The sequence below is a fragment of the Oryctolagus cuniculus genome, chromosome 17, assembly GCF_051225735.1.
Source record: "Oryctolagus cuniculus isolate XC-2025 breed Fujian yellow rabbit chromosome 17, ASM5122573v1, whole genome shotgun sequence".
In the NCBI taxonomy this organism is placed as follows: domain Eukaryota; kingdom Metazoa; phylum Chordata; class Mammalia; order Lagomorpha; family Leporidae; genus Oryctolagus; species Oryctolagus cuniculus.
The window spans coordinates 4,567,924-4,590,086 of NC_142883.1; the positions used below are offsets into that span (position 1 = coordinate 4,567,924).

A 22,163-nucleotide genomic window follows, 5' to 3' on the forward strand; every position below is an offset into this window, starting at 1 on the left:
ACCCACGGCCAGCTCCGATCACTGTAGCCAATCACAACCCACCCAGGCCAGCGCCGATCATTGTAGCCAATCACGTTCCACCCACCGCCAGCTCCGGTTAATGAGAGATCGGCCCTGCCCGCCCGAAGCCCACCTTCCCCGCACCCGGAGGCCGTGACGGTCTACTGTTCCGGAACACCTACATTCCGACCAGAATTTGGCCGCCTTGGGACACTTCCGAAGGCTCGGGAAAGGTCATTTGTCTTGCGCCTCCCATGCTGGCCGCTCGCCTTCCGCCTGTTATTTCTGCCAAGCCCGGCTGGGTGGCCGCTTCCCTGTTCAACTCATTTTTCAAAGTTCTGTCCACACTCCAAGAGGGACGGTTGTCACAAACATAACCTGCTTTTCACAGTGAATTTCCCTGAACACCAGCTGGCCCGCTCTGCACAGTCCCAGCCAGGCCTGCGGGGCCCACTCCACCAGCTGCGTGCACTCGGCGCCTGGACCTCCCGGGCCCCAGCCTCCCGTCTGTGCCGGGCTGCAGGTGCATCACCGGGACCAGACAGCTGGGGCCAGCGCAAACATGAGGCTCTCGGTGACTGGCAGTGCGCTACAAAGTTACACTTAGGACTGGAAGGGCAGGTGAGAACATGCAGCACACAGGGGCTGGGCCCCGTGAGGACAGCCTCCCAGCCCTCCCGCAGCTTAGCAAGTACCCCCCTGCCTTTTTTTTTAATATTATTATTTTTTATTTTTTGACAGGCAGAGTTGACAGTGAGAGAGAGAGACAGAGAGAAAGGTCTTCCTTTGCCATTGGTTCACCCTCCAGTGGCTGCCGCGGCCGGCGCACCGCGCTGATCCGATGGCAGGAGCCAGGTGCTTCTCCTGGTCTCCCATGGGGTGCAGGGCCCAAGCACTTGGGCCATCCTCCACTGCACTCCCTGGCCACAGCAGAGAGCTGGCCTGGAAGAGGGGCAACAGAATCCGGCGCCCCGACCGGGACTAGAACCCGGTGTGCCGGCGCCGGCGGAGGATTAGCCTAGTGAGCCGCAGCGCCGGCCCCCCTGCCTTTTGCTAGCAGGTGAACCATGGCCGAAGAGCGAGGGAGAGCCGGCCCACCAGGCTCTGATCGCTGAGTGCAAGAGGTCATTGCCGGCGTGGTGCTGGGCATTGACTGGAGGGGCTTCTCTTCAGGGAACGCCAGGTCCGGCTAGAAAGTAACCACACCTGCCTGTAGCCCCCAGACTGAAGCCCGCGGGGCCACCATAACATTACACAGAGAACACCGCACCCTGGCTAACCAGGGGAAGGCGGGCTACCACCACCCAACCAGGAGCCCACACAGGCACTGCACACCCATCTCGTTCCAGCTTCCCCCGCGAGACCCTTCGCCCCTGCTCCTCAGTGGCCCAGGAATCAGGCCCATGGCTGCCCAGCGCCTTGCTCTGTGCATTGCGACATCAGCTTCCTATCCCAGCCGTGGCACAGCGGGCCCAGCTGCCTGCTCATCGCCTGTGACACCGGCTTCCTGTAGGGACGCGGGTTCCAGTCCCGGCTGCTCCCCTGCAGATCCAGCTCCCTGCTAAGGCACCCGGGAAAGCCGGATGGGGCCCAAGTGCGTGGGCCCCTGCACCCACGGGGGAGACCCAGGTGGAGATTCCGCGAGGTACCTTCCGCCAGTCCAGGGAGCACTCGGCAGCCCTTCCTCCTGGCTTGGGGCTTTTATCCCTAAAGACAGGGGTGTTGACTAGTGCGGCTCTGATCATGATTGGCATTTGTGATTGACACCTGGGAGCTGCAGCCCTTTGGGCTGTCTGGGCATGTGGCTACAAACTAGACTTAGGTTTGTAAATGGTTTGCCTGGACGCCACTGTATCCGAGTACTTTAAACACAAGTTAAACTGAAAGCCGGGTGACCCTCGGATGACGGTTTTGTGCCCCCAACCCTCCCCACCCCCGTCACTTGTGCCCAACCACCTGACAGCCCAAACCTTGCTACCCCACAGCACCTGCCGCATTCTATGCCTGCCCGTGCCCGGACACCCGGACCCAGGGCGACTAACAAAGCAGGAAGCAGTACCGCCATGTGCTTCCCCAGGGACTGGGGCCGCAGGCAGGGTGGGCAGGCAAAGGAAGGGGAAGGAGAACTTTGGCGCCTGCACCCAAAGCGCGAGTCAGCACCGACAGAAAACAGGGCGCTCCGGGTCTGCCTTCCTCTCCTGCCACACTTAAAATGGCCGCCCACCCATGCCTATGCCTGAGCTCCGCGCAGGCGCATTTCTGCCTGCCACTCCCAACATGGCTCCACGACGCGCCCGGGGCGGGGCTAAGGGCGGAAGTGGGTGTGACAGGGACGGGAGCCGAGCGGGCCCGCTGCGGGAAGACGCTGAGGAGTGGAGGCCGCACGGTTTGGAGCGATGATTCCCCCGCAAGAGGCGTCCGCCCGGCGGCGGGAGATCGAAGACAAGCTGAAGCAGGTGGGCTGGGCACGCGGTGAGGGGCAGGGGCCGGGAGCCGGGCCGGGGCAGCGGTGGGAGAGGGGCTGGGGGCTTGGCCGGGGGGCCGGGAAGCGGTGGGCTGGGTCAGCTAATGGCCCGCTCTCCGCTCCCCGCAGGAGGAAGAGACGCTGTCTTTCATCCGAGACAGCCTGGAGAAGAGCGACCAGCTCACCAAGAACATGGTGAGGAGGGGCTCGCGGGCCCCGGGGGAGAGCCCAGGGCCGGGGGTGCCGGGGGCGAGGCGGGGCTCCCCAGCCACAGTGGACAGCTGCCACCGTGCGCCCTCCCCGTGTTCCGGCCCCTGGCTGGGGACGCTGCGGCCCTGCCGCGCTCCGTCTGTCCATGTAGTGGTCCGGCTACCGTCCAGTGCAGGTCCTTTCGGCGATGGGCGGTCCCAGGGGCTCTGGGGTAGGAGGAGCTCTGAATTCAGAGCCGAGATCTGGTCCGTGCCCCCAGTCCCCCTTCTGTGGCTCCCGACAGGTGCCTCGGAGCCGCAGCGTCAAGGTCAACCTCCCAGTCTGGAGGCCGTGAGAGCTATTGCTGTGAACCCACGGCCTGGTATACAGCAGGCGCTCAGTAAATGAGTCTGCATTCCTAGCGGAGACTGGACGAGCGCGAATTGAGTGAATGATGGGTTTGGACTTTTATTTGTCACCCTGTAGTGAAGTCTCAGTGCTGATGGTGGGAGAGGGTTTCGGGGGCACCGGCAGTGCCGTTGAGGCTGCTCTGTGTGAAGCGGCTTTACCTTCCGCCTGAGAAGGCTTCGCTGAGAACAGAATTCGAGACTTGGCTTCTCAGGGTAGAAGTCTGGGGTGATTACTCTAGGAAGAATTAATTTGATGCTTATTTTGCCTTCAAATCTTTTTTTTTTTTTTTGACAGGCAGAGTTAGACAGTGAGAGAGACAGAGAGAAAGGTCTTCCTTTGCCGTTGGTTCACCCTCCAAATGGCTACCACGGCTGGCGCACCGCGCTGATCCGAATGCAGGAGCCAGGTACTTCTCCTGGTCTCCCATGGGGTGCAGGGCCCAAGCACTTGGGCCATCCTCCACTGCACTCCCGGGCCACAGCAGAGAGCTGGCCTGGAAGAGGGGCAACCGGGACAGAATCCGGCGCCCCGACCGGGACTAGAACCTGGTGTGCCGGCGCCGCAGGCGGAGGATTAGCCTAGTGAGCCGCGGCGCCGCCCTTTTTTCCTTTTAAAGATTTGTTTATTTGAGAGGTAGCGTACAAACAGAGAGAGGGAGAGACAGACCAGCTCCTCCTTGGGAAAAGATTTCCTTTTCTTAGGTTTGGAGGAAGAGGCAGGCGGCTGCTCTATCCTGTTCTTTTTTTTTTTTTTTTTTTGACAGGCAGAGTGGACAGTGAGAGAGAGAGACAGAGAGAAAGGTCTTCCTTTTGCCGTTGGTTCACCCTCCAATGGCCGCCACGGCTGGTGCACCACGCTGATCCGAAGCCAGGAGCCAGGCGCTTCTCCTGGTCTCCCATGGGGTGCAGGGCCCAAACACCTGGGCCATCCTCCACTGCACTCCCTAGCCACAGCAGAGGGCTGGCCTGGAAGAGGGTCAACCGGGACAGAATCCGGCACCCCGACCGGGACTAGAACCCGGTGTGCCGGCGCCGCTAGGCGGAGGGTTAGCCTAGTGAGCCGCGGCGCCGGCCTCTATCCTGTTCTGAGGAGCCTCCTGGGGCTTTTGCTTTTTCCTCTTTTTGGGTTTCTCCTGCGCCTCCTACAGGGAGATGGGGGAGGTCTGTGAGAGAGGTCTTCCATCCGCTGGTTCACTCCCCAGATGGCCGCGACAGCCAGAGCTGCACCGATCTGAAGCTGGGAGCCGGGAGCTGCTTCTGGGTCTGCCATGCAGGGGCACACGCACTTGGGCCGTCTTCCACTGCTTTCCCAGGCCGTAGCGGAGGAACAGCCAGGAGACAAACCGGCGCCCATATGGGATGCCAGTGCCACAGGAGGAGGCTTAGCCCGGAGTGCCAGCCCCCAAATTTCAGCCGGCACGTTTTGGACCACCTGCTCTGTGTCAGGCACATGAGGGATGCAGCGGGGGACGGGTCCATCCTGTCCCTTCCCGCGTGGAGCTTCCTGTGTGGAAGCGCAGAGACCGTGGTGCTGAGGGCACTGAGAGCCGGGGCCTCCCCGCAGGTGTCCATCCTGTCGTCCTTCGAGAGCCGTCTCATGAGGCTGGAGAACTCCATCATCCCCGTGCACAAGCAGACGGAGAACCTGCAGCGGCTGCAGGAGAACGTGGAGAAGACGCTGTCCTGCCTGGACCACGTCATCAGCTACTACCACGTGGCCAGCGACACCGAGAGGATCATCAGGGAGGGGTGAGCCCGGCCCTCGGGTCCTGGCCCAGCGGCCCTGGGCCGCGGAAGGGGCCGTGGAATGCCTGACCGTGCAGCCCCGCACCGCGTGCTCCCCCTCCCCTGCCGCTGAGCCGGGTCCTTTCCGCTGCAGCCCCACAGGGAGGCTGGAGGAGTACCTGGGGAGCATGGCCAAGATCCAGAAGGCTGTGGAATACTTCCAGGACAACAGCCCAGACAGCCCGGAGCTCAACAAAGTGGTAAGGGGCCAAGGGGCCGTGGGAGAGGTGAGGGGACGCCCAGCCCGGTCCCCATCGCCCGGGGCACGCTGGGTCAGCATGGAGAGGGCTGTGGAGAACACAGGGCGGACTGCAACCTGATACGCATGCGTCGAAGGCAAGACCTCTGCTTCAGATGGCGTAGGTGTACGTGTAAATCGCATAGAAGGTGTAAATGCAGCATTTGGTTTCTAGAGCTGATTTGCGGCTTATCGTGATAAACATGCATCATACAAGGTTTGCCATCGTAACCTTTCTAAGTGCACGCTCGGGGCGTGGAGCCCCGGCCTCCTGCTTATGCTCACCCTGCGATGGGAGATGACGATGCAGGGGACGACAGAGAGAGGGAGAACTCTCCCGTCCACCCGTTTCCTCCCCTCATGCCTACGGCAGCCGGGGCTGGACCAGACTGAAACAGGAGCCCGGATTCCGTGTGGGTCTCCCACGTGGGTGGCAGGGACCCCAACACTCCGCTGTCACCTGCTGCTCTCCCAGGCGCCTTAGCAAGGAGCTGGGTTGGAAGTAGAGCAGCCAGGGCTCACAAACCAGCACTGGCCATGCAGCTGCCCACGGCCACAGCCCACGGCCGCCGCCCACGGCCGCCGCCCACGGCCACAGCCCACGGCCACAGCCCACGGCCGCCGCCCACGGCCGCCGCCCACGGCCGCCGCCCACGGCCACAGCCCACGGCCACAGCCCACGGCCACAGCCCACGGCCGCCGCCTCCTGTGCCCGCAGAAGCTGCTCTTTGAGCGGGGGAAGGAGTCTCTGGAGTCTGAGTTCCGCAGCCTGATGACCCGGCACAGCAAGGTCGTGTCCCCGGTGCTCATCCTGGACCTGATCGGGGGCGATGACGAGCTGGAGCTGCAGGAGGACGTGGGCCTGGAGCACCTGCCGGAGAGCGCGCTGCAGGACGTGACCCGCATCTCCCGCTGGCTGGCGGAGTACGGCCGCAACCAAGGTGAGGCTGCGCTGGCCCTGGCCCTGGCCCTGGCCCTGGCCCTCGCCCGGGTATTTTTAGTAAAAAGAAGTTTAGTAGGAAACAATGTCACACAACCCTTTTTTTCTTTAAGATTTATTTCTTCAGGGCAAAGGAGAGGGGTATGTGTTTTCTGTCCACTAGTTCACTCCCTAGATGTCCACACTGGCCAGGTCTGAGCCAGGCCGAAACCAGGAGCCAGGAACTCCATTCAGGTCTCCCACACGGGAGGCAGGGCCCAGGTACCTGGGCCGTCATCCACTGTTTTTCCAGTCCTGGATCAGCAGCGGAATAGGCGGGGCTCCGATCGGCTCTCTGGTATCACAAGTGGTGACTTAGCCCACTGCGCCGTAACGCCAGCCCCCCAAAACCTTACTTTCATGTTCACTTTTTCTGATTCGCTGTAAAATTTTCAAATCGTGCAGAAAGCCCCAGGTTAGAGTCGAAGTCCATTGCCCCACTCCTCTGAGCCTGCGGCGTCGTAACCCAAAGATGAGCTCCTCATGGTTTATTTTCACTTTCAAAAAATCTTTTTGCAACTGTGTGTGTATGAGAGAGGTTCACCACATGTGTTCTCCCTTCTTGATATCCTACGTTCATTTACGCAGTGCTTACATATCAGAGTCTGTGTACTGGGCACAATGCTGTTTTCTTTTAAAGTGAAAGTCATCTTTTTTTTTTTTTTTTTTTTTTGACAGGCAGAGTTAGACAGCGAGGAGAGAGAGAGAGAGAGAGAGAGAAAGGTCTTCCTCCCATTGGTTCACCCCCCAAATGGCCGCTATGGCCAGCGCTGCGCCAATCTGAAGCCAGGAGCCAGGTGCTTCTCCTGGTCTCCCATGGGGTGCAGGGCCCAAGCACCTGGGCCATCCTCCACTGCACTCCCGGGCCACAGCGGAGAGCTGGCCTGGAAGAGGGGCAACCGGGACAGAATCCGGCGCCCCAACCGGGACTAGAACCTGGGGTGCCAGCGCTGCAGGCGGAGGATTAGCCTAGTGAGCCATGGCACCGGCCCATCCTTTTTTTTTTTTTTTTTAAGATTTATTTATCTATTTGAAAGACAGAGTTGCAGAGAGGGAGAGAGGCCTTCCATCCGCTGGTTCACTCCCCAGATGGCCACAATGGCCAGAGCTGAACTAATCCAAAGCCAGGAGCGAGGAGCTTCTTCTGGGTCTCCCACCTGGGTGCAGGGGCCCAAGCACTTGGGCCATCTTCCACTGCCTTCCCAGGCCACAGCAGAGAGCTGGATGGAAAGAGGAGCAGCCGGGACTTGAACCAGCGCCCATATGGGATGCTGGCACTGCAGGCAATAGCTTCACCCACTACGCTACGGTGCTGCCCTGGTACAATGTTTTAAACGATGCCCTCACAACGTCCCTTGAACTTGTTCTTGACAGCTGCATAATGTTCTGTGGTTGGAGCCATCATTTCTGCCATCTTCTTTAATTAGTCCTAGGATACTTAAACAAAATGTATCTTGAGTTAAGCAGAAAGTTTATCAAATGGAAATTCCAGTGAATATCCAGTTCTCTGGTTCTCCGCCCTCTTTTCCTTGTGAGTGTGTTCACACATCAAATTCTTGGCAGGCGTGCCCTCTCACTTTTCTTCAAGATTTATTTTTATTTATTTGAGAGTCCATGTTACAAAAAAAAGAGGTAGAGATGGGGGCGGGGGTCTTCCATCCACTGGTTCACTCCCCAAATGGCTGCAGCAGCTGGAGCTGGGCTGATCCAAAGCCAGGAGCCAGGAGACTCCTCCGGGTCTCCCATGCTGCTGCAGGGCCCCAGGGACTTGGGCTGTGTCCCACTGCTTGCCCAGGCCGTAGCAGAGAGCCGGATCAGAAGTGGAGCAGCGGAGGCTGGACGCGGCGCCCATCAGGGTTGCTGGCAGCTCAGGCGGTAGCTTTGCCTGTGCCGCCGCTCCAGCACGTGTTGTTATTCTCTGACCTATCGTCTTCTAGTCTTCCATGAGTTGCTCAGACGCTTGACCGAGTTAAACTTGGACGTTGGCTTTCTATTTTTTATTCTGAGAGGAGCCTTGCCAGTAAAGCTCACAGCTGATTATCAGTTCTAGGGGATGGGTTCTGTTTGAGGCTTTGGCTCCCAGAGCAGACGCTGGGAAGGGGTTAACAAGTGGACAGAGGGGGCCGTGCCGCTGCCCTGTGGGCTGCCCTCGCTGACGGTGCTGTCGCTCCTCACCCAGACTTCATGAACGTCTACTACCAGATCCGCTCCAGCCAGCTGGACCGCTCCGTCAAGGGCCTCAAGGAGCACTTCCGGAAAAGCAGCTGCTCCTCCGGGGTCCCCTACTCCCCTGCGGTCCCCACCAAGAGGAAGGACACGCCCACCAAGAAGCCGGTCAAGCGGCCAGGTGAGCGGCCTGGCCCGGGCTTGCTTCGTCCACGTCTGTGTGTGTGGTGACTCCAGCTGTAGGCGCACGGGAAAGCCAGCCAGGCCCTCGGGAGTCCGCAAGCTACGTAACGGCCTGGCGGGGAGGGCCCCGAGGCGGGTGACGGCCGCCAGGGCAGAGCCACCCCTTGTCCTTCCCAGAGGCTAGGCGCAGCTGCCCCAACTCAGTGGCCCTGGGCGGGGCGGGGGGCACTCCGGCCTTCCGGAAGGCCAGGGCGACCTCAAGTGAATTGTGGCTGAGAGGTGGCAGGGGACCCAGAGAGGAAAGAAACCCAGGCTTCCCTCGGAAGAACTGAAACTGGCCACCAGGTCCGCGGCCAAGTCAGCAGCGTGCTGTGGAAGTCACACAAGGGGCGATGTATGCCGAGGCCTGGGCTGGGGGTGGTCGCGGTCGGGGTGGACAGCTCCCCTGTCCCGTCCTTTCTGCCATCATCTTGTCCCCATAGCCTGTGCTCCATGTAGACAGTGTCCCTGGGGTCAGCCACAGCATGGCCGGCCTGGCTGGCTGCTTGTTTGGGCTCCAGGAGAGGCTGGGCTGTGCTGGGGTGGGGACTGCAGAGGTCGCACAGCGGAGAGAGAGCCTGGAGGATCTGCCTCTAGTGGCCGCAGGCTTCGGGGAACACGGACACCCTTCGTTTCTCCAGACCCCCCCTGCCCGTGGCCTCTGACGGCCAGGTGCAGTACACACAGCGCAGGAGCCCCTGGTCCTCCTCAGGCCGTGGGTTAGAGTTGGGAGAAATGGCCCAGTGGAGGCTGCCGGAGGGCGGTGAGCAGCCGAGCCTCAGGGGCCTGGCACGGCTGGGCCTGGCAGCAGGTGCGGGCCCCTCCCCTCCGTGCGGCTGTCCTGGCCGCCTCCCTGGCCCTCCGCACCCTGTGGTCACTGAGCCGGCCTGCTGGGCTGCACTGCCCGCGCCGGCCGTTCCACCTCTGCCTGCGGCGTGTGGGTGCAGGCTGACTCTGAGGCTGCGAGCTGCTGGGCCCTGGCCACCCTTGTGCTTGCTTCCTCTGCTGCCCATGGACACCCCAGAACCTAGCCGCGCCGCCCCAGGGGTGCTCCCAGCCTTGGAGGGCGGCCTTCCAGGAGGGGTCTGACCCCGGCTGCACGGTGACCTGATCCGTCCTTGGCCCAGAACCACAAGAAGACTCTGCTCTGGGTCCCTGAGGTGTGTGTGGAGTTCCGGGAGCTGTCAGGAGTGAGGTCGGGGACGGGACACAGACCCCACGGCAGTCCCAGCTCTGAGAGGCCCCGCCAGCCTCAGCACTGCCCGTGGCGATTGGGGGCCTGACAGGTCCCGTGGGAGCGGGGCTCCGCATCCCCTCCCCTCCCCGTCCGTGCTGCTGTGCTGGGTCCCTCCTGCTAGCCAGCCAGGAGTGGGGTCCGCTCCCTAGCGAGGCCCACTCACCACGGGGGAGAACGCAGGGAGTGGATGGGGCCATGCCCGTCAGACAGCGATCGGTCAGAGATGGTGGTACGGGTCAGGTAGTGGTGAGCCCCCGGGCCCAACCCCTCGCTCTCCAAGCTATCTGGGGAGCTGCCAGGACACACACAGGGGCCGGGGGAGCCAGACCAGCCTTAAGCTCCTGGGGGCCTCCCCTCCCAGACAGCTGTCCTGGTCTCCTGGAAGTGGGTTCAAGTCCTCAGTTTCTGCCGGAGGTGTGTCCCTCCCCCCCAGGTGTGTCCCTCCCCCCCAGGTGTGCCCCTCCCCCAGAGGTGGCTGGCCCAGGAGGCTGCGGGCTGCAGTTTGGTTGCATTGTTTTCCTACGTGATACTAACCGTTATTTTTTTCCCCCATGCCAAGAGCATGTCCCCTCCCCTCCTGCTCTCCTGGGGGCTCTGTGTGGCGGCTTCTGTTAACTTCTTGGCTATGGGATCGCTTTGGTGGCTTGGGTCGCCTGTCTGGTGTGTGGGGCTGGGCTGCCTCTGGTCTCAGGAACAGCTCTCCCAGGGAACTCAGCCTGGTTTCGCTGACTCCCAGGTGCTGCCGGCCGAGGAGCCTTGTTTGGCTAAGTGCCGACACGGGGTGTGCTCAGAGGACCCTGCCTGGACTTTGGGGCTGGGCTGTGGGCCTGGCAGCCCAGTGGGTGTGCCCTCTGGCGGGAGAGCATCTCATCGGCTCCTCCGTCTCTTCTGATTAAAACGCCACTCTGCAGCGCTTCATAATTCTGACTTCTCCCGGTGGCTCTTGGTCCATCTTACCTCGGTTGCCCTGTGTATTTCCTAAAACGCACCCAGACCCAGAACAGTGGGGGTCCATGGCGGGATCCGGCGCTCCCGTTGGGGGGACGAAACGTTCCCTTTCCTGCGAGCCGACCTCAGGGTCAGCAGGGCCCCGGGTGCTGCTGCGGGCGAGCTCACCGCAGGGCGGGCGGGGCAGGGCCGGGCAGGGGGGCCGCTGCTGTTTTCTCTCGCTCATTTCCTAGGTCTTCTTATCTCTTCTCTGTGTGGCTCTGGTGACAGGGACGATCCGTAAGGCTCAGAACCTTCTGAAACAGTATTCCCAGCATGGTCTAGATGGGAAAAAGGGGGGCTCTAACCTCATTCCTCTGGAAGGTAATCACCCCACGCTCCCCTCCCTCCCCTCCTCCATCGTGTGTCTCCTCCCTTGGCAGGGCAGAGCCTCCCCCAGGAAGGCCTCGGGAGCAACCCTGAGCGGGGCAGGGTGGGGAGGGCCAGCCCCTGGTGCCCCTGGTGCCAGCAGGCTTTTGGGGGCACAGGGACAGTCTGGGGACCCTAGTCCTGTCTGGCTGATGGCAGCTCTGCCCTCCCCGAGGTTCCCTCTCCCTCTCCCTCTCTGTCCTGTCTCCCGTGTGACTCAGGAAAGTCCTTTGTCTTGGGGCAGCCCTTTCACGCTCAGACCAGCAGTGGCAGGACCAGCTGGCCCAGGCCTGCTACCCACACACACGCCTCTTTAGAAAGGGGACAGGCACCTGGAGACCACGCCCCCTTTTCCTTCCTGCCGGGAGGGTCAGCCCTGTCAGCTGCCCTGGGGCCACTTGGCAGTGACCAGCTCTGGCGGGGCTCAGCCCCTCCCAGTCCCCCTCCCTCGGCCCGGGACTCAGGCACCTGCTGCAAGTCAGGCTTGAAACGGCTGTTCCCACGGTGGTTTGAGGCAGGGGAGGGGCTCAGAGCCCCCCGCAATGTCCTTCCCCTTCGCTGCATCTCACATCCCCTCCTGGAGATCAAGGGCTTCCTCCCTGTACCCCAAGGGGCAGCCTGCCCAGCCCCTGGATAAACGCTGCTTGTGTTTGTGCGGCCGACGTCTCGCTAGGTCACGAGCATGATTTCCGAGTTAAGCACCTGTCCGAGGCCCTGAACGACAAGCACGGGCCGCTGGCCGGTGAGTACCGCAGCCCAGCCCAGGGGCAGCCGCTGCCGCTGCCTTCGCAGCCGCCCCGCCGGGCGCGCTCTGCTCTGACGACGGGCCAGGCCTGCTCGCCTCTCTTGCTCCCATCTCTCTCTCTTTTGAGCACTAGGTCTCCTGGCCTCTGCAGATGGGAGTGCTGCTCGGGCCTCGGGGCTGCTGCCCAGGAGGCGGGCAGAGAGGGAAGGCAGCTCCCGAGGGCAGGGAGCCCTGTCGTCTGAGTCCTCGGAGCTGCTCCCGCAGCACAGGCCGCTCTGCCACTGGTGTTGTCTGTAGGCACCCCGTCCTGGCCTCCAGGAGCGGGCTCCAGGGTCCTCCTGGGACAGCTGGCGACCAGGAGCCCTCGCTCTGGGGGTCACTTGCCTCTTCTCACGTTTTCACTCCCTCCCAGCTAGCCTCATAGGCCAGAGCCCACTGCCCTCTCGTATGTTCCGGAAGGCCTCCCTGGGCTGCTAACTGCCTCCATAAGCCCAGTCTCCCCAGACGGATGGCCACAGTGCTGCCTCCCGAGGCGGGCACTGCCACCTGCCCATCCTGGGCTGCCCTCTCTCAGGTACCGTTCAGACCCTCAGTCCAGGGGCCGGGCCAGACATGCCTCGTGCAGGAAGTCGACACAGGGACCCCTCCTTATCCTTTGATCCTTCTCCCTACCCGTCTAGTAGCTGGTGCTCTGGGGACGGAAGTCCTCTGTGCAGAGCTGAGAAACGAAGCCAGGACAAAAGCTGTTCTCAGCCCTTTTCTTCCCCCTCGAACCCCAGTGGGCCCACCGGGTCCTCGCGGCTCTCTACCCTTTCCCGGCTGGTCTGGGCCGCAGGCCAGGAGCTGGGGAGACCCACGCCCCCAGCAGGGAGAGTGGGTGCTTCCAACCCAGCAGCTCAGGGCACCGCCACCCCCCAGGGAGAGACGACGCGCTGGATGTGGAGACCGACGCCTACATTCACTGTGTCAGCGCCTTTGTGAAGCTGGCCCAGAGCGAGTACCAGCTGCTGACCGGCATCATCCCCGAGCACCACCAGAAGAAAACCTTCGACTCCCTGATACAGGTCCTGCCCCCCCCACCCTGATACAGGTCCTGCCCCCCCCACCCTGATACAGGTCCTGCCCCCCCCGACTCCCTGATACAGGTCCTGCCCCCCCACCCTGATACAGGTCCTGCCCCCCGACTCCCTGATACAGGTCCTGCCCCACCCCACTCCCTGATACAGCTCCTGCCCCCCGCTAACTCCCTGATACAGGTCCTGCCCCCCCCCCGACTCCCTGATACAGGTCCTGCCCCCCCCACCCTGATACAGGTCCTGCCCCCCCCACTCCCTGATACAGGTCCGGCCCCCCCCCACTCCCTGATACAGGTCCTGCCCCCCCGACTCCCTGATACAGGTCCTGCCCCCCCCCCGACTCCCTGATACAGGTCCTGCCCCCCCCACCCTGATACAGGTCCTGCCCCCCCCACTCCCTGATACAGGTCCGGCCCCCCCCCACTCCCTGATACAGGTCCTGCCCCCCCGACTCCCTGATACAGGTCCTGCCCCCCCGACTCCCCGATACAGGTCCTGCCCCCTCCAACTCCCTGATACAGGTCCTGCCCCCCCCGACTCCCTGATACAGGTCCTGCCCCCCCCGACTCCCTGATACAGGTCCTGCCCCCCCCCCACTCCCTGATACAGGTCCTGCCCCACCCCACTCCCTGATACAGGTCCTGCCCCCCCCACCCTGATACAGGTCCTGCCCCCCCCGACTCCCTGATACAGGTCCTGCCCTCCCCGACTCCCTGATACAGGTCCTGCCCCCCCACTCCCTGATACAGGTCCTGCCCCCCCCCAACTCCCTGATACAGGTCCTGCCCCCCCCACTCCCTGATACAGGTCCTGCCCCCCCCGACTCCCTGATACAGGTCCTGCCCCCCCACCCTGATACAGGTCCTGCCCCCCGACTCCCTGATACAGGTCCTGCCCCACCCTGACTCCCTGATACAGGTCCTGCCCCCCCCACCCTGATACAGGTCCTGCCCCCCCCACTCCCTGATACAGGTCCTGCCCCCCCGACTCCCTGATACAGGTCCTGCCCCTCACTCCCTGATACAGGTCCTGCCCCCCGACTCCCTGATGCAGGTCCTGCCCTCTCCGACTCCCTGATACAGGTCCTGCCCCCCCCCCGACTCCCTGATACAGGTCCTGCCCCCCCGACTCCCCGATACAGGTCCTGCCCCCCCCACCCTGATACAGGTCCTGCCCCCTGATACAGGTCCTGCCCCCCCCGACTCCCTGATACAGGTCCTGCCCCCCCCCGACTCCCTGATACAGGTCCTGCCCCCCGACTCCCTGATACAGGTCCTGCCCCCCCCACTCCCTGACACAGGTCCTGCCCCCCCCCGACTCCCTGATACAGGTCCTGCCCCCCGACTCCCTGATACAGGTCCTGCCCCCCGACTCCCCGATACAGGTCCTGCTCCCCCGACTCCCTGATACAGGTCCTGCCCCCCCCCCGACTCCCTGATACAGGTCCTGCCCCCCACTCCCTGATACAGGTCCTGCCCCCCCGACTCCCCGATACAGGTCCTGCCCCCCCCGACTCCCTGATACAGGTCCTGCCCCCCCCCCGACTCCCTGATACAGGTCCTGCCCCCCCCCCCGGTACAGGTCCTGCCCCCCCCCGGTACAGGTCCTGCCCCCCCCTCCCTGATACAGGTCCTGCCCCCCCTCCCTGGTACAGGTCCTGCCCCCCCCACTCCCTGACACAGGTCCTGCCCCCCCCCGACTCCCTGATACAGGTCCTGCCCCCCCACTCCCTGATACAGGTCCTGCCCCCCCACCCTGATACAGGTCCTGCCCCCCCACTCCTGACACAGGTCCTGCCCCCCCACTCCCTGATACAGGTCCTGCCCCTCACTCCCTGATACAGGTCCTGCCCCCCCGACTCCCTGATACAGGTCCTGCCCCCCCGACTCCCTGATACAGGTCCTGCCCCCCCACCCTGATACAGGTCCTGCCCCCCCCGACTCCCTGATACAGGTCCTGCCCCCCCACCCTGATACAGGTCCTGCCCCCCACTCCCTGACACAGGTCCTGCCCCCCCGACTCCCCGATACAGGTCCTGCCCCCCCCACCCTGATACAGGTCCTGCCCCCCGACTCCCTGATACAGGTCCTGCCCCCCCCCGACTCCCTGATACAGGTCCTGCCCCCCCGACTCCCCGATACAGGTCCTGCTCCCCCGACTCCCTGATACAGGTCCTGCCCCCCGACTCCCTGATACAGGTCCTGCCCCCCCCGACTCCCTGATACAGGTCCTGCCCCCCCCCCACCCTGATACAGGTCCTGCCCCCCGACTCCCTGATACAGGTCCTGCCCCCCCCCCGACTCCCTGATACAGGTCCTGCCCCCCCGCTCCCTGATACAGGTCCTGCCCCCCCCCACCCTGATACAGGTCCTGCCCCCCGACTCCCTGATACAGGTCCTGCCCCCCCCACCCTGATACAGGTCCTGCCCCCCGACTCCCTGATACAGGTCCTGCCCCCCCCCGACTCCCTGATACAGGTCCTGCCCCACCCCCGCTCCCTGATACAGGTCCTGCCCCCCGCTAACTCCCTGATACAGGTCCTGCCCCCCCCAACTCCCTGATACAGGTCCTGCCCCCCCCACTCCCTGATACAGGTCCTGCCCTCCCCGACTCCCTGATACAGGTCCTGCCCCTCACTCCCTGATACAGGTCCTGCCCTCTCCGACTCCCTGACACAGGTCCTGCCCCCCCCCCCCACCGACTCCCTGATACAGGTCCTGCCCCGCAGCGGGGCCAGCTCTGCAGAAGGTTGCAGGTGGGGGAGACAGGTTGTCTGATGCCCTGAACTTCAGCCTCAGCCGTGCACTCTGGGGTCCTGACCTGGGGGTCGCTCAGTGCCTCCCCACCTCCCCCACTCCCTGGAGCACACTGGCCTCCCGGTGCCCTGTGATCTGCCCGCACTGCCCTGAGAACCAGCGCCACCCCACCCCCGCCACCGCGCTGAGCCGCGCCCTTGCCCTTGCCCTTGCGCAGGACGCCCTGGACGGGCTGATGCTCGAGGGGGAGAACATCGTGTCCGCCGCCCGCAAGGCCATCATCCGGCACGACTTCTCCACGGTGCTCACCGTCTTCCCCATCCTGCGGCACCTGAAGCAGACCAAGCCCGAGTTTGATGAGGTGCTCCAGGTATGTGGGAGCTGCTTACTGTGGCCTTGCCCCTTCCCCCTCCAAGAGAACCCCGTGTGCCCCGCACCTCTGCTCAGGCCTTGCCGCTTCACCCTCTAAGAGAACCCGTGTGCCCCGCACCTCTGCTCAGGCCTTGCCGCTTCACCCTCTAAGAGAACCCGTGTGCCCCGCACCTCTGCTCAGGCCTTGCCGCTTCACCCTCTAAGAGAACCCGTGTGCCCCGCACCTCTGCTCAGGCCTTGCCCCTTCCCCCTCCAAGAGAACCCGTGTGCCCCGCACCTCTGCTCAGGCCTTGCCCCTTCCCCTCCAAGAGAACCCGTGTGCCCCGCACCTCTGCTCAGGCCTTGCCCCTTCCCCCTCCAAGAGAACCCCGTGTGCCCCGCACCTCTGCTCAGGCCTTGCCCCTTCCCCTCCAAGAGAACCCCGTGTGCCCCGCACCTCTGCTCAGGCCTTGCCCCTTCCCCTCCAAGAGAACCCGTGTGCCCCGCACCTCTGCTCAGGCCTTGCCCCTTCCCCCTCCAAGAGAACCCGTGTGCCCCGCACCTCTGCTCAGGCCTTGCCCCTTCCCCTCCAAGAGAACCCCGTGTGCCCCGCACCTCTGCTCAGGCCTTGCCCCTTCCCCCTCCAAGAGAACCCCCGTGTGCCCCGCACCTCTGCTCAGGCCTTGCCCCTTCCCCTCCAAGAGAACCCGTGTGCCCCGCACCTCTGCTCAGAGGGGGAGCGGCCACAGCTTCCAGGGCCCTGGGCCGGTCGGGTGCTCACAGGTGACTGAGGAAGAGTCAGCCCCCGGGCCCGGGGCCGAGAAGCAAGCATGCCGGGTGGGCCTCTGGCCAGGGGTGCCATGCTGTGCTTCCTCAGGGCACGGCTGCCAGCACCAAGAACAAACTGCCCAGCCTCATCACCTCCATGGAGACCGTCGGAGCCAAAGCACTGGAGGACTTCGCGGACAACATCAAGGTGCCAGCCCTTCCTCCTCCCACTCCCACCGGGCCCGGCCCACAGCAGCTGAGGGCCAGGGGAGCTCCTTCAGGGAACAGCAGGGAAGCCGGCTGCACAGGCCACAGTCCCTTTCCCTCCCATCGGCCTTTGTGCCTGAGGGGCGGCCTCATACTCACTGCCAGGAGGCGGCGCCACAGCAGGCAGCGGGGCCGTGGGGCAGGCCCCAGTCCAAGGCCCAGGCAGCCGTGTCAGGGAGCCGGGGGCTGTTTTGTCCACAGAATGACCCCGACAAGGAGTACAACATGCCCAAGGACGGCACTGTGCACGAGCTCACGAGCAATGTAGGTGCCCGCGAGGGCCCGGGGGAGGGAGGACACAGGAGAGGGCTGGGGGCCGGTTGCTGGGTGGGGGGCCCCTGGCAGGTGGCAGGATGGACGGGGAAGGGCCTGGCATCTCCAGCAGACAGGGCCCAGAGGGTGAAAGCTTCCAGCCGCCCTTGACCCTGGGTGGCTCCTGGCCTTGCCTCGCCCTGGGAGGCAGTCAGCCCGGTGCTGCCCCTGACCTCCCTCCTGGACCTGCGTCCTCCCCGCCCAGGCCATCCTCTTCCTGCAGCAGCTGCTGGACTTCCAGGAGACGGCGGGCGCCATGCTGGCCTCCCAAGGTACGCGGCCCTCCCCGCGGGGCTGCCTGTCCCACTCCTCTTGCCTGGGACTGTGGGGTAGGACCCAGGAGGCACAGCCTGCTCTGGCTGAAGGCAGGGCCCAACGAGGAAACTCCTCCAGCCTGTGGCCTGGGTCTGAGAGTGGCCTGTGGAGGCCCCAGCCCGGAGGCCATCCAAGGCTGAGTGTCCACAGCGAGGCTGGCTTGTGCCCTTGGTGAACAGACTCCCAGCCCCAGCCTCACCCCTGTGGCCGTCTTCAGCCTGGGGTGGGCACTGGTGGCTTCAAGGAGCCTCTCCAGTCTGCCTGTCCTCCTGGTCAGTCTTGTACAGCTGACCCTCCACGGGCTGGCTCCTCGGGGCCAGCTGGGTGTCCCCCCTCAGGCCACCACCCTGGAACCCTGGAACTGGAGCTTGGGAGGGCAGCGTGTCAGGGGAAACACCTCTCTGGGGCATTCCAAACTTTGAGCTCTCCTGACCCCCTCTGGGGACAAGGAGCCAAGGGGGCACCTCCGGCCGTGGCTCTCCCAGGCCTGCTTTCCAGCATGTTCCCTGGCCTTCAGCGGGCCCAGCCTGGCGTGTCGTGCTGTCTGTCGGCTGTCGTGGGGAGAAGTTTTCTGACGCAGGATCGCGGGCCGCGTCTCTAACCTGTTTTTGCACTTGCATCTTTCTCCCTGCTGTCTCTCGCTCTGTCCCCTGTGTGCACTGCCTCTCCGTAGTTCTTGGGGACACATACAATATTCCTTTAGACCCCCGAGGTAAGCAGTGCGGCTCCGCAGCCTGGGGACTGACTCTGAGGACCTGTTGTGGGTGGGGGTGCGCTCAGCTCCCTGTGTGCTGTCTCCGAGCCTACCCAGGCCGTAGCCTGCTGCCCCTGGCGCCCTGCAGCTGCCCTTCACCCTAGCAGCCCTTCCCTATGCCTCCCGCCCCCTTGGCCTCCCAGTCTGTCGGGGCAGCAGAAGGGCCTGGCAGAGGGCATTGTGGGAAATGTGGGGAGAAGCTGGAGGAGCTGTGGGAAGCCCATTCTAAGGCTTAGTTGTTGGCCGGTGGGAAAAGGGGGCTTTGTCGATCCCACCCAGCAGGGGTCACGGCTGGGGGCTGTCCTGCCAGCCTTCCCACACAGGACCAGCTCCTTAACCACACCGTGCATCGTGGCAGAAGGGAGGCCCTGGGTCCCAGGAGTCCCGGCACAGTGCTTCCTGGGGCTGGGGGCGGCCCTGGAGCTCAGGCGCCCCACTCTGCTGGGACGCCTCTGGGTCCCGTCTGCCCAGGGAAACCCAAGGGACTTGCCCAGCACTCCCAGGGTGCTCCTTGGGCTGAGGGAGGGCCCTCGAGGGTCTCGGCCACCGCCCCCACTAACAGGGCTTCTCCTCCCCCAGAGACCAGCTCGTCTGCCACCAGCTACAGCTCCGAATTCAGCAGGCGGCTGCTGAGCACCTACGTCTGTGAGTTCTCCCCAGAGCCCGCCCTCCTGGCCTCTGCCTGGCCTCTGGTGCGCTCCTGAGCCCCCGACCTTTGCAGTGGCCACCTGTGCTCCGGTCAGAGACCAGGGGGAGCTGGGCAAGGGCTCTCGAGGCCCCTGGAGTCTGGAGTCAGGAGGCGCAAGGGAAGATGGGTAAGGCTTGGCTGGGGAGTCCTGAGACCGTGGCCCTTCCTCCTCCACGCAGGTAAAGTCCTGGGCAACCTGCAGCTGAACCTGCTGAGCAAGTCCAAGGTGTACGAGGACCCGGCTCTGAGTGCCATCTTCCTGCACAACAACTACAACTACATCCTAAAGTCCCTGGAGAAGTGGGTGCCGCGGGGCGGTCTGCCTCTCACTGCCCGGTCTCCCAGGGGCGGGTCCCCCAGGGGCAGTCTGCCTCTCACTGCCCGGTCTCCCAGGGGCGGGTCCCCCAGGGGCAGTCTGCCTCTCACTGCCCGGTCTCCCAGGGGCGGGTCCCCCAGCAGAGGTCTGCCTCTCTCCGCCCTGTCCCCCAGGTTGGGGCTGCCTCTCACTGCCCGGTCTCCCCATCTCCCAGGGGCAGGTCCCCCAGAGGCGGGGCTGCCTCTCACCACCTGGTCTCCCTGTCTCCCAGGGGCGGGTCTGCGCACTTACCACCCAGTCCCCCAGGTTGGGTCTGCCTCTCACTGCCTGGTCTTCCAGGGGCGGGTCCCCCAGGTTGGGGCTGCCTCTCCGCCCTGTCCCCCAGGTTGGGTCTGCCTCTCTCCGCCCGGTCTCCCCATCTCCCAGGGGCAGGTCTCCCAGGGCCGGCCTCTGGCGTGAGGTGGAGAGGGGCTTGACTCGCCTCCACCCTGATGCGCCGCGTGAGGGCTGCTGCCCAGAGCTCTGGGAGATGGAGCAGCACGCCGAGGCCGGCCACCTCTGTCCTCCGCTCTTCCCCACCCTGCCAGGTCCGAGCTGATGCAGCTGGTGGCCGTGACCCAGAAGACCGCCGAGCGCTCCTACCGCGAGCACATCCAGCAGCAGATCCAGATCTACCAGCGCAGGTGCAGCCCCGGCCCGGCGCCCCCTCCCTTCTCAGGCCTGGGGTGCTGGGCACTGCTCCTCCGTGACCCCAGCCCTCTGCCTGGAATCACACCACTGATCCCTGCTGCCGGCCCCCGCGGCTGGCCCCTCAGATGGTGGTCGAGGCTCAGCCGAGGTGAAGAACTGACAGAGATGCGGGTCAGGCCTGGCCCCGGAGGCAGCAAGGTGGCAGGAGCCCTTGAGCCTGGCCAGGCCTGGCGCGCTCCCTGGTCCTCTGGCCTCTTTCCTCCGGTGGTCTGTTTCTTCCGATTCTCTGTCTTGATTGGCCATGACTTCCATGGGCGGCCCAGGGATGGCGTTTGTTCCATCTGTTGATGGCTGGGGGTGTCCTGCATTTGACTTTTTAGAATGAGCAGCTAAAACACTTTCTGTTCCCAAGGGAAAGATCTCGGTTATTCCGCTTAGTGGTGACCCAGATCAGTTCACCGCCCCCTCCCCAAATAGATCGAGGGATTCAGAACAAAAACAAGCAGCCCTGGCGCTCGGGACGAGGCAGCCCTGTGGTCCGCGCTGTCCTCACGCTTCTCTCCCTGTCTGGCAGTTGGATAAAGGTGATCGATTACATCGCAGACAAGAATCTACCTGTGCTCCAGCCAGGAGTCAAGGTGGGCAGAGGCCTGGGCTGGGCAGGAACGTGGAGCTTTTTGTCCCGTCTCTGGGGAGAAACAGCCGTGCGCCCCGCAGATCACAGAGCAAGGGTGCCTGTGGCCGTGCGCAGCGGGAGAGAGGGCGGGGCCCGGGGGTCTGGCAAGGAGCAGAGCAGGGCGGCCTTGCTCTGAGCCAAGCCTCCTCTGCCGTCTCTCCCGGCTCCCCAGCTCCGCGACAAGGAGCGGCAGATGATCAAGGAGCGTTTTAAGGTGAGTCGGGGGTCCTCTCCCTCTCGCGGCGGCTGCTGCTGCACAGGCCCGAGCAGCACGGGCCCAAGCGTTGCCTCTGCACGTCTCTCCTTTCCCCGTCGGCGGTGGCCAGGGCTTCAACGACGGCCTTGAAGAGCTGTGCAAGATCCAGAAGGCCTGGGCTATCCCAGACACAGAGCAGAGGGACAAGATCCGCCAGGCGCAGAAAGACATGGTCAAGGAGACCTACGGGGTCTTTCTGCACAGGTGAGCCCCGCCCCGCCGGGCTCTGTGCTCCCCCTTCCTCAGGGAGTGGTGTCCTGGGCCGTGGGACAGTACGCAGGGGTGCCCCATCAGGAGTGCCTTGGGCTGTGGGTGGAGCTGGGGCGGGTGTAGGCCTCTCCGCTCCCTGACCCCGGCACCTGCTCAGGTACGGCAGCGTGCCCTTCACCAAGAACATCGAGAAGTACATCAAGTACCGCGTGGATCAGGTGGGCGACATGATCGATCGCCTCTTCGACACCTCCGCCTGAGCCTGCCACGCCCTGCCTGGTGTCATTGGACGATAAACCAGTGTTCACTTGACTCGGGGCAGGGTGAGTCTGAAGTCCTTTGGGACAGACACCTCCCTCCCTGCCCCAGGCGGGAGCTCGTCGCTGCGCCCTCTAAGCCCTGATTTCCGCTTCTGTGAGGCCCAAACCAGCCCTCGCCCAGAACGCTGGGTCCCTTCACGCTCGAGTTCTGTGATCCCCACCGGAGCGCGCAAGGACCACGTGATGGCTTCCGACACAGGAAAGGGGCGAGAAGAGGGGCCCCAGCTGCCTGTGTGTTCCCAGGGCAGGAGCTCAGAGCCCTCCTGGCCTGGTCAGAGCTGGTGACAAACTCCCCCTGCAGCCCAGAAGTAGGGGCAGGGCTCAGAGGACCGGGCACCCTGGAGAGAGAGCAGTCGGGCCGCCCAGCTGTCTTGGATTTGGCGCAGGCCTCCCGTCCTGAGGCCTGGAGACGTTCCACCTCCCAGGGCTGCTCACTGTCCCTCCCCTCGGGGCCAGCGCACTGCCAGAAGCATCCAGAGCTGCCGCCCAGGGCCCAGCGTGTGGGCTGAGTGGTGGGCAGTGGTGAGAAGTTCAGCAGTCACGGGGGGTCGAGGGCACAAGGGCCCCGCCTGCTCGGGCTGGGAGTAAACCGCTGAGTGGAATGAAGACAGAGCCTC

The 22,163-nt window shown here is 64.0% G+C and overlaps 1 protein-coding gene across 8 annotated transcripts; it reads left to right on the forward strand.

Moving 5' to 3' along the window:
• Nucleotides 1–2,301: 2,301 nt before the first annotated feature.
• EXOC7 (exocyst complex component 7) lies at nucleotides 2,302–22,152 on the forward strand. Of its 8 annotated transcripts, XM_051838351.3 has the most exons (21): nucleotides 2,302–2,456; nucleotides 2,594–2,659; nucleotides 4,628–4,812; nucleotides 4,943–5,048; nucleotides 5,805–6,027; nucleotides 8,245–8,412; nucleotides 10,909–11,001; nucleotides 11,720–11,788; nucleotides 12,710–12,855; nucleotides 15,841–15,993; nucleotides 16,852–16,950; nucleotides 17,211–17,273; nucleotides 17,527–17,593; nucleotides 18,310–18,348; nucleotides 18,970–19,035; nucleotides 19,258–19,378; nucleotides 19,982–20,077; nucleotides 20,659–20,722; nucleotides 20,933–20,974; nucleotides 21,087–21,220; nucleotides 21,384–22,152. In XM_051838351.3, the coding sequence occupies exons 1-21, from the start codon at nucleotides 2,397–2,399 to the stop codon at nucleotides 21,484–21,486; spliced, it is 2,163 nt and encodes a 720-aa protein (XP_051694311.1). In that variant the 5' UTR covers nucleotides 2,302–2,396; the 3' UTR covers nucleotides 21,487–22,152. The 8 variants fall into 8 exon arrangements, with proteins under 8 accessions (XP_051694311.1, XP_017194391.2, XP_051694312.1 ...); XM_017338902.4 differs by lacking the exon at nucleotides 18,310–18,348; XM_051838352.3 differs by lacking the exon at nucleotides 11,720–11,788.
• Nucleotides 22,153–22,163: the final 11 nt, after the last annotated feature.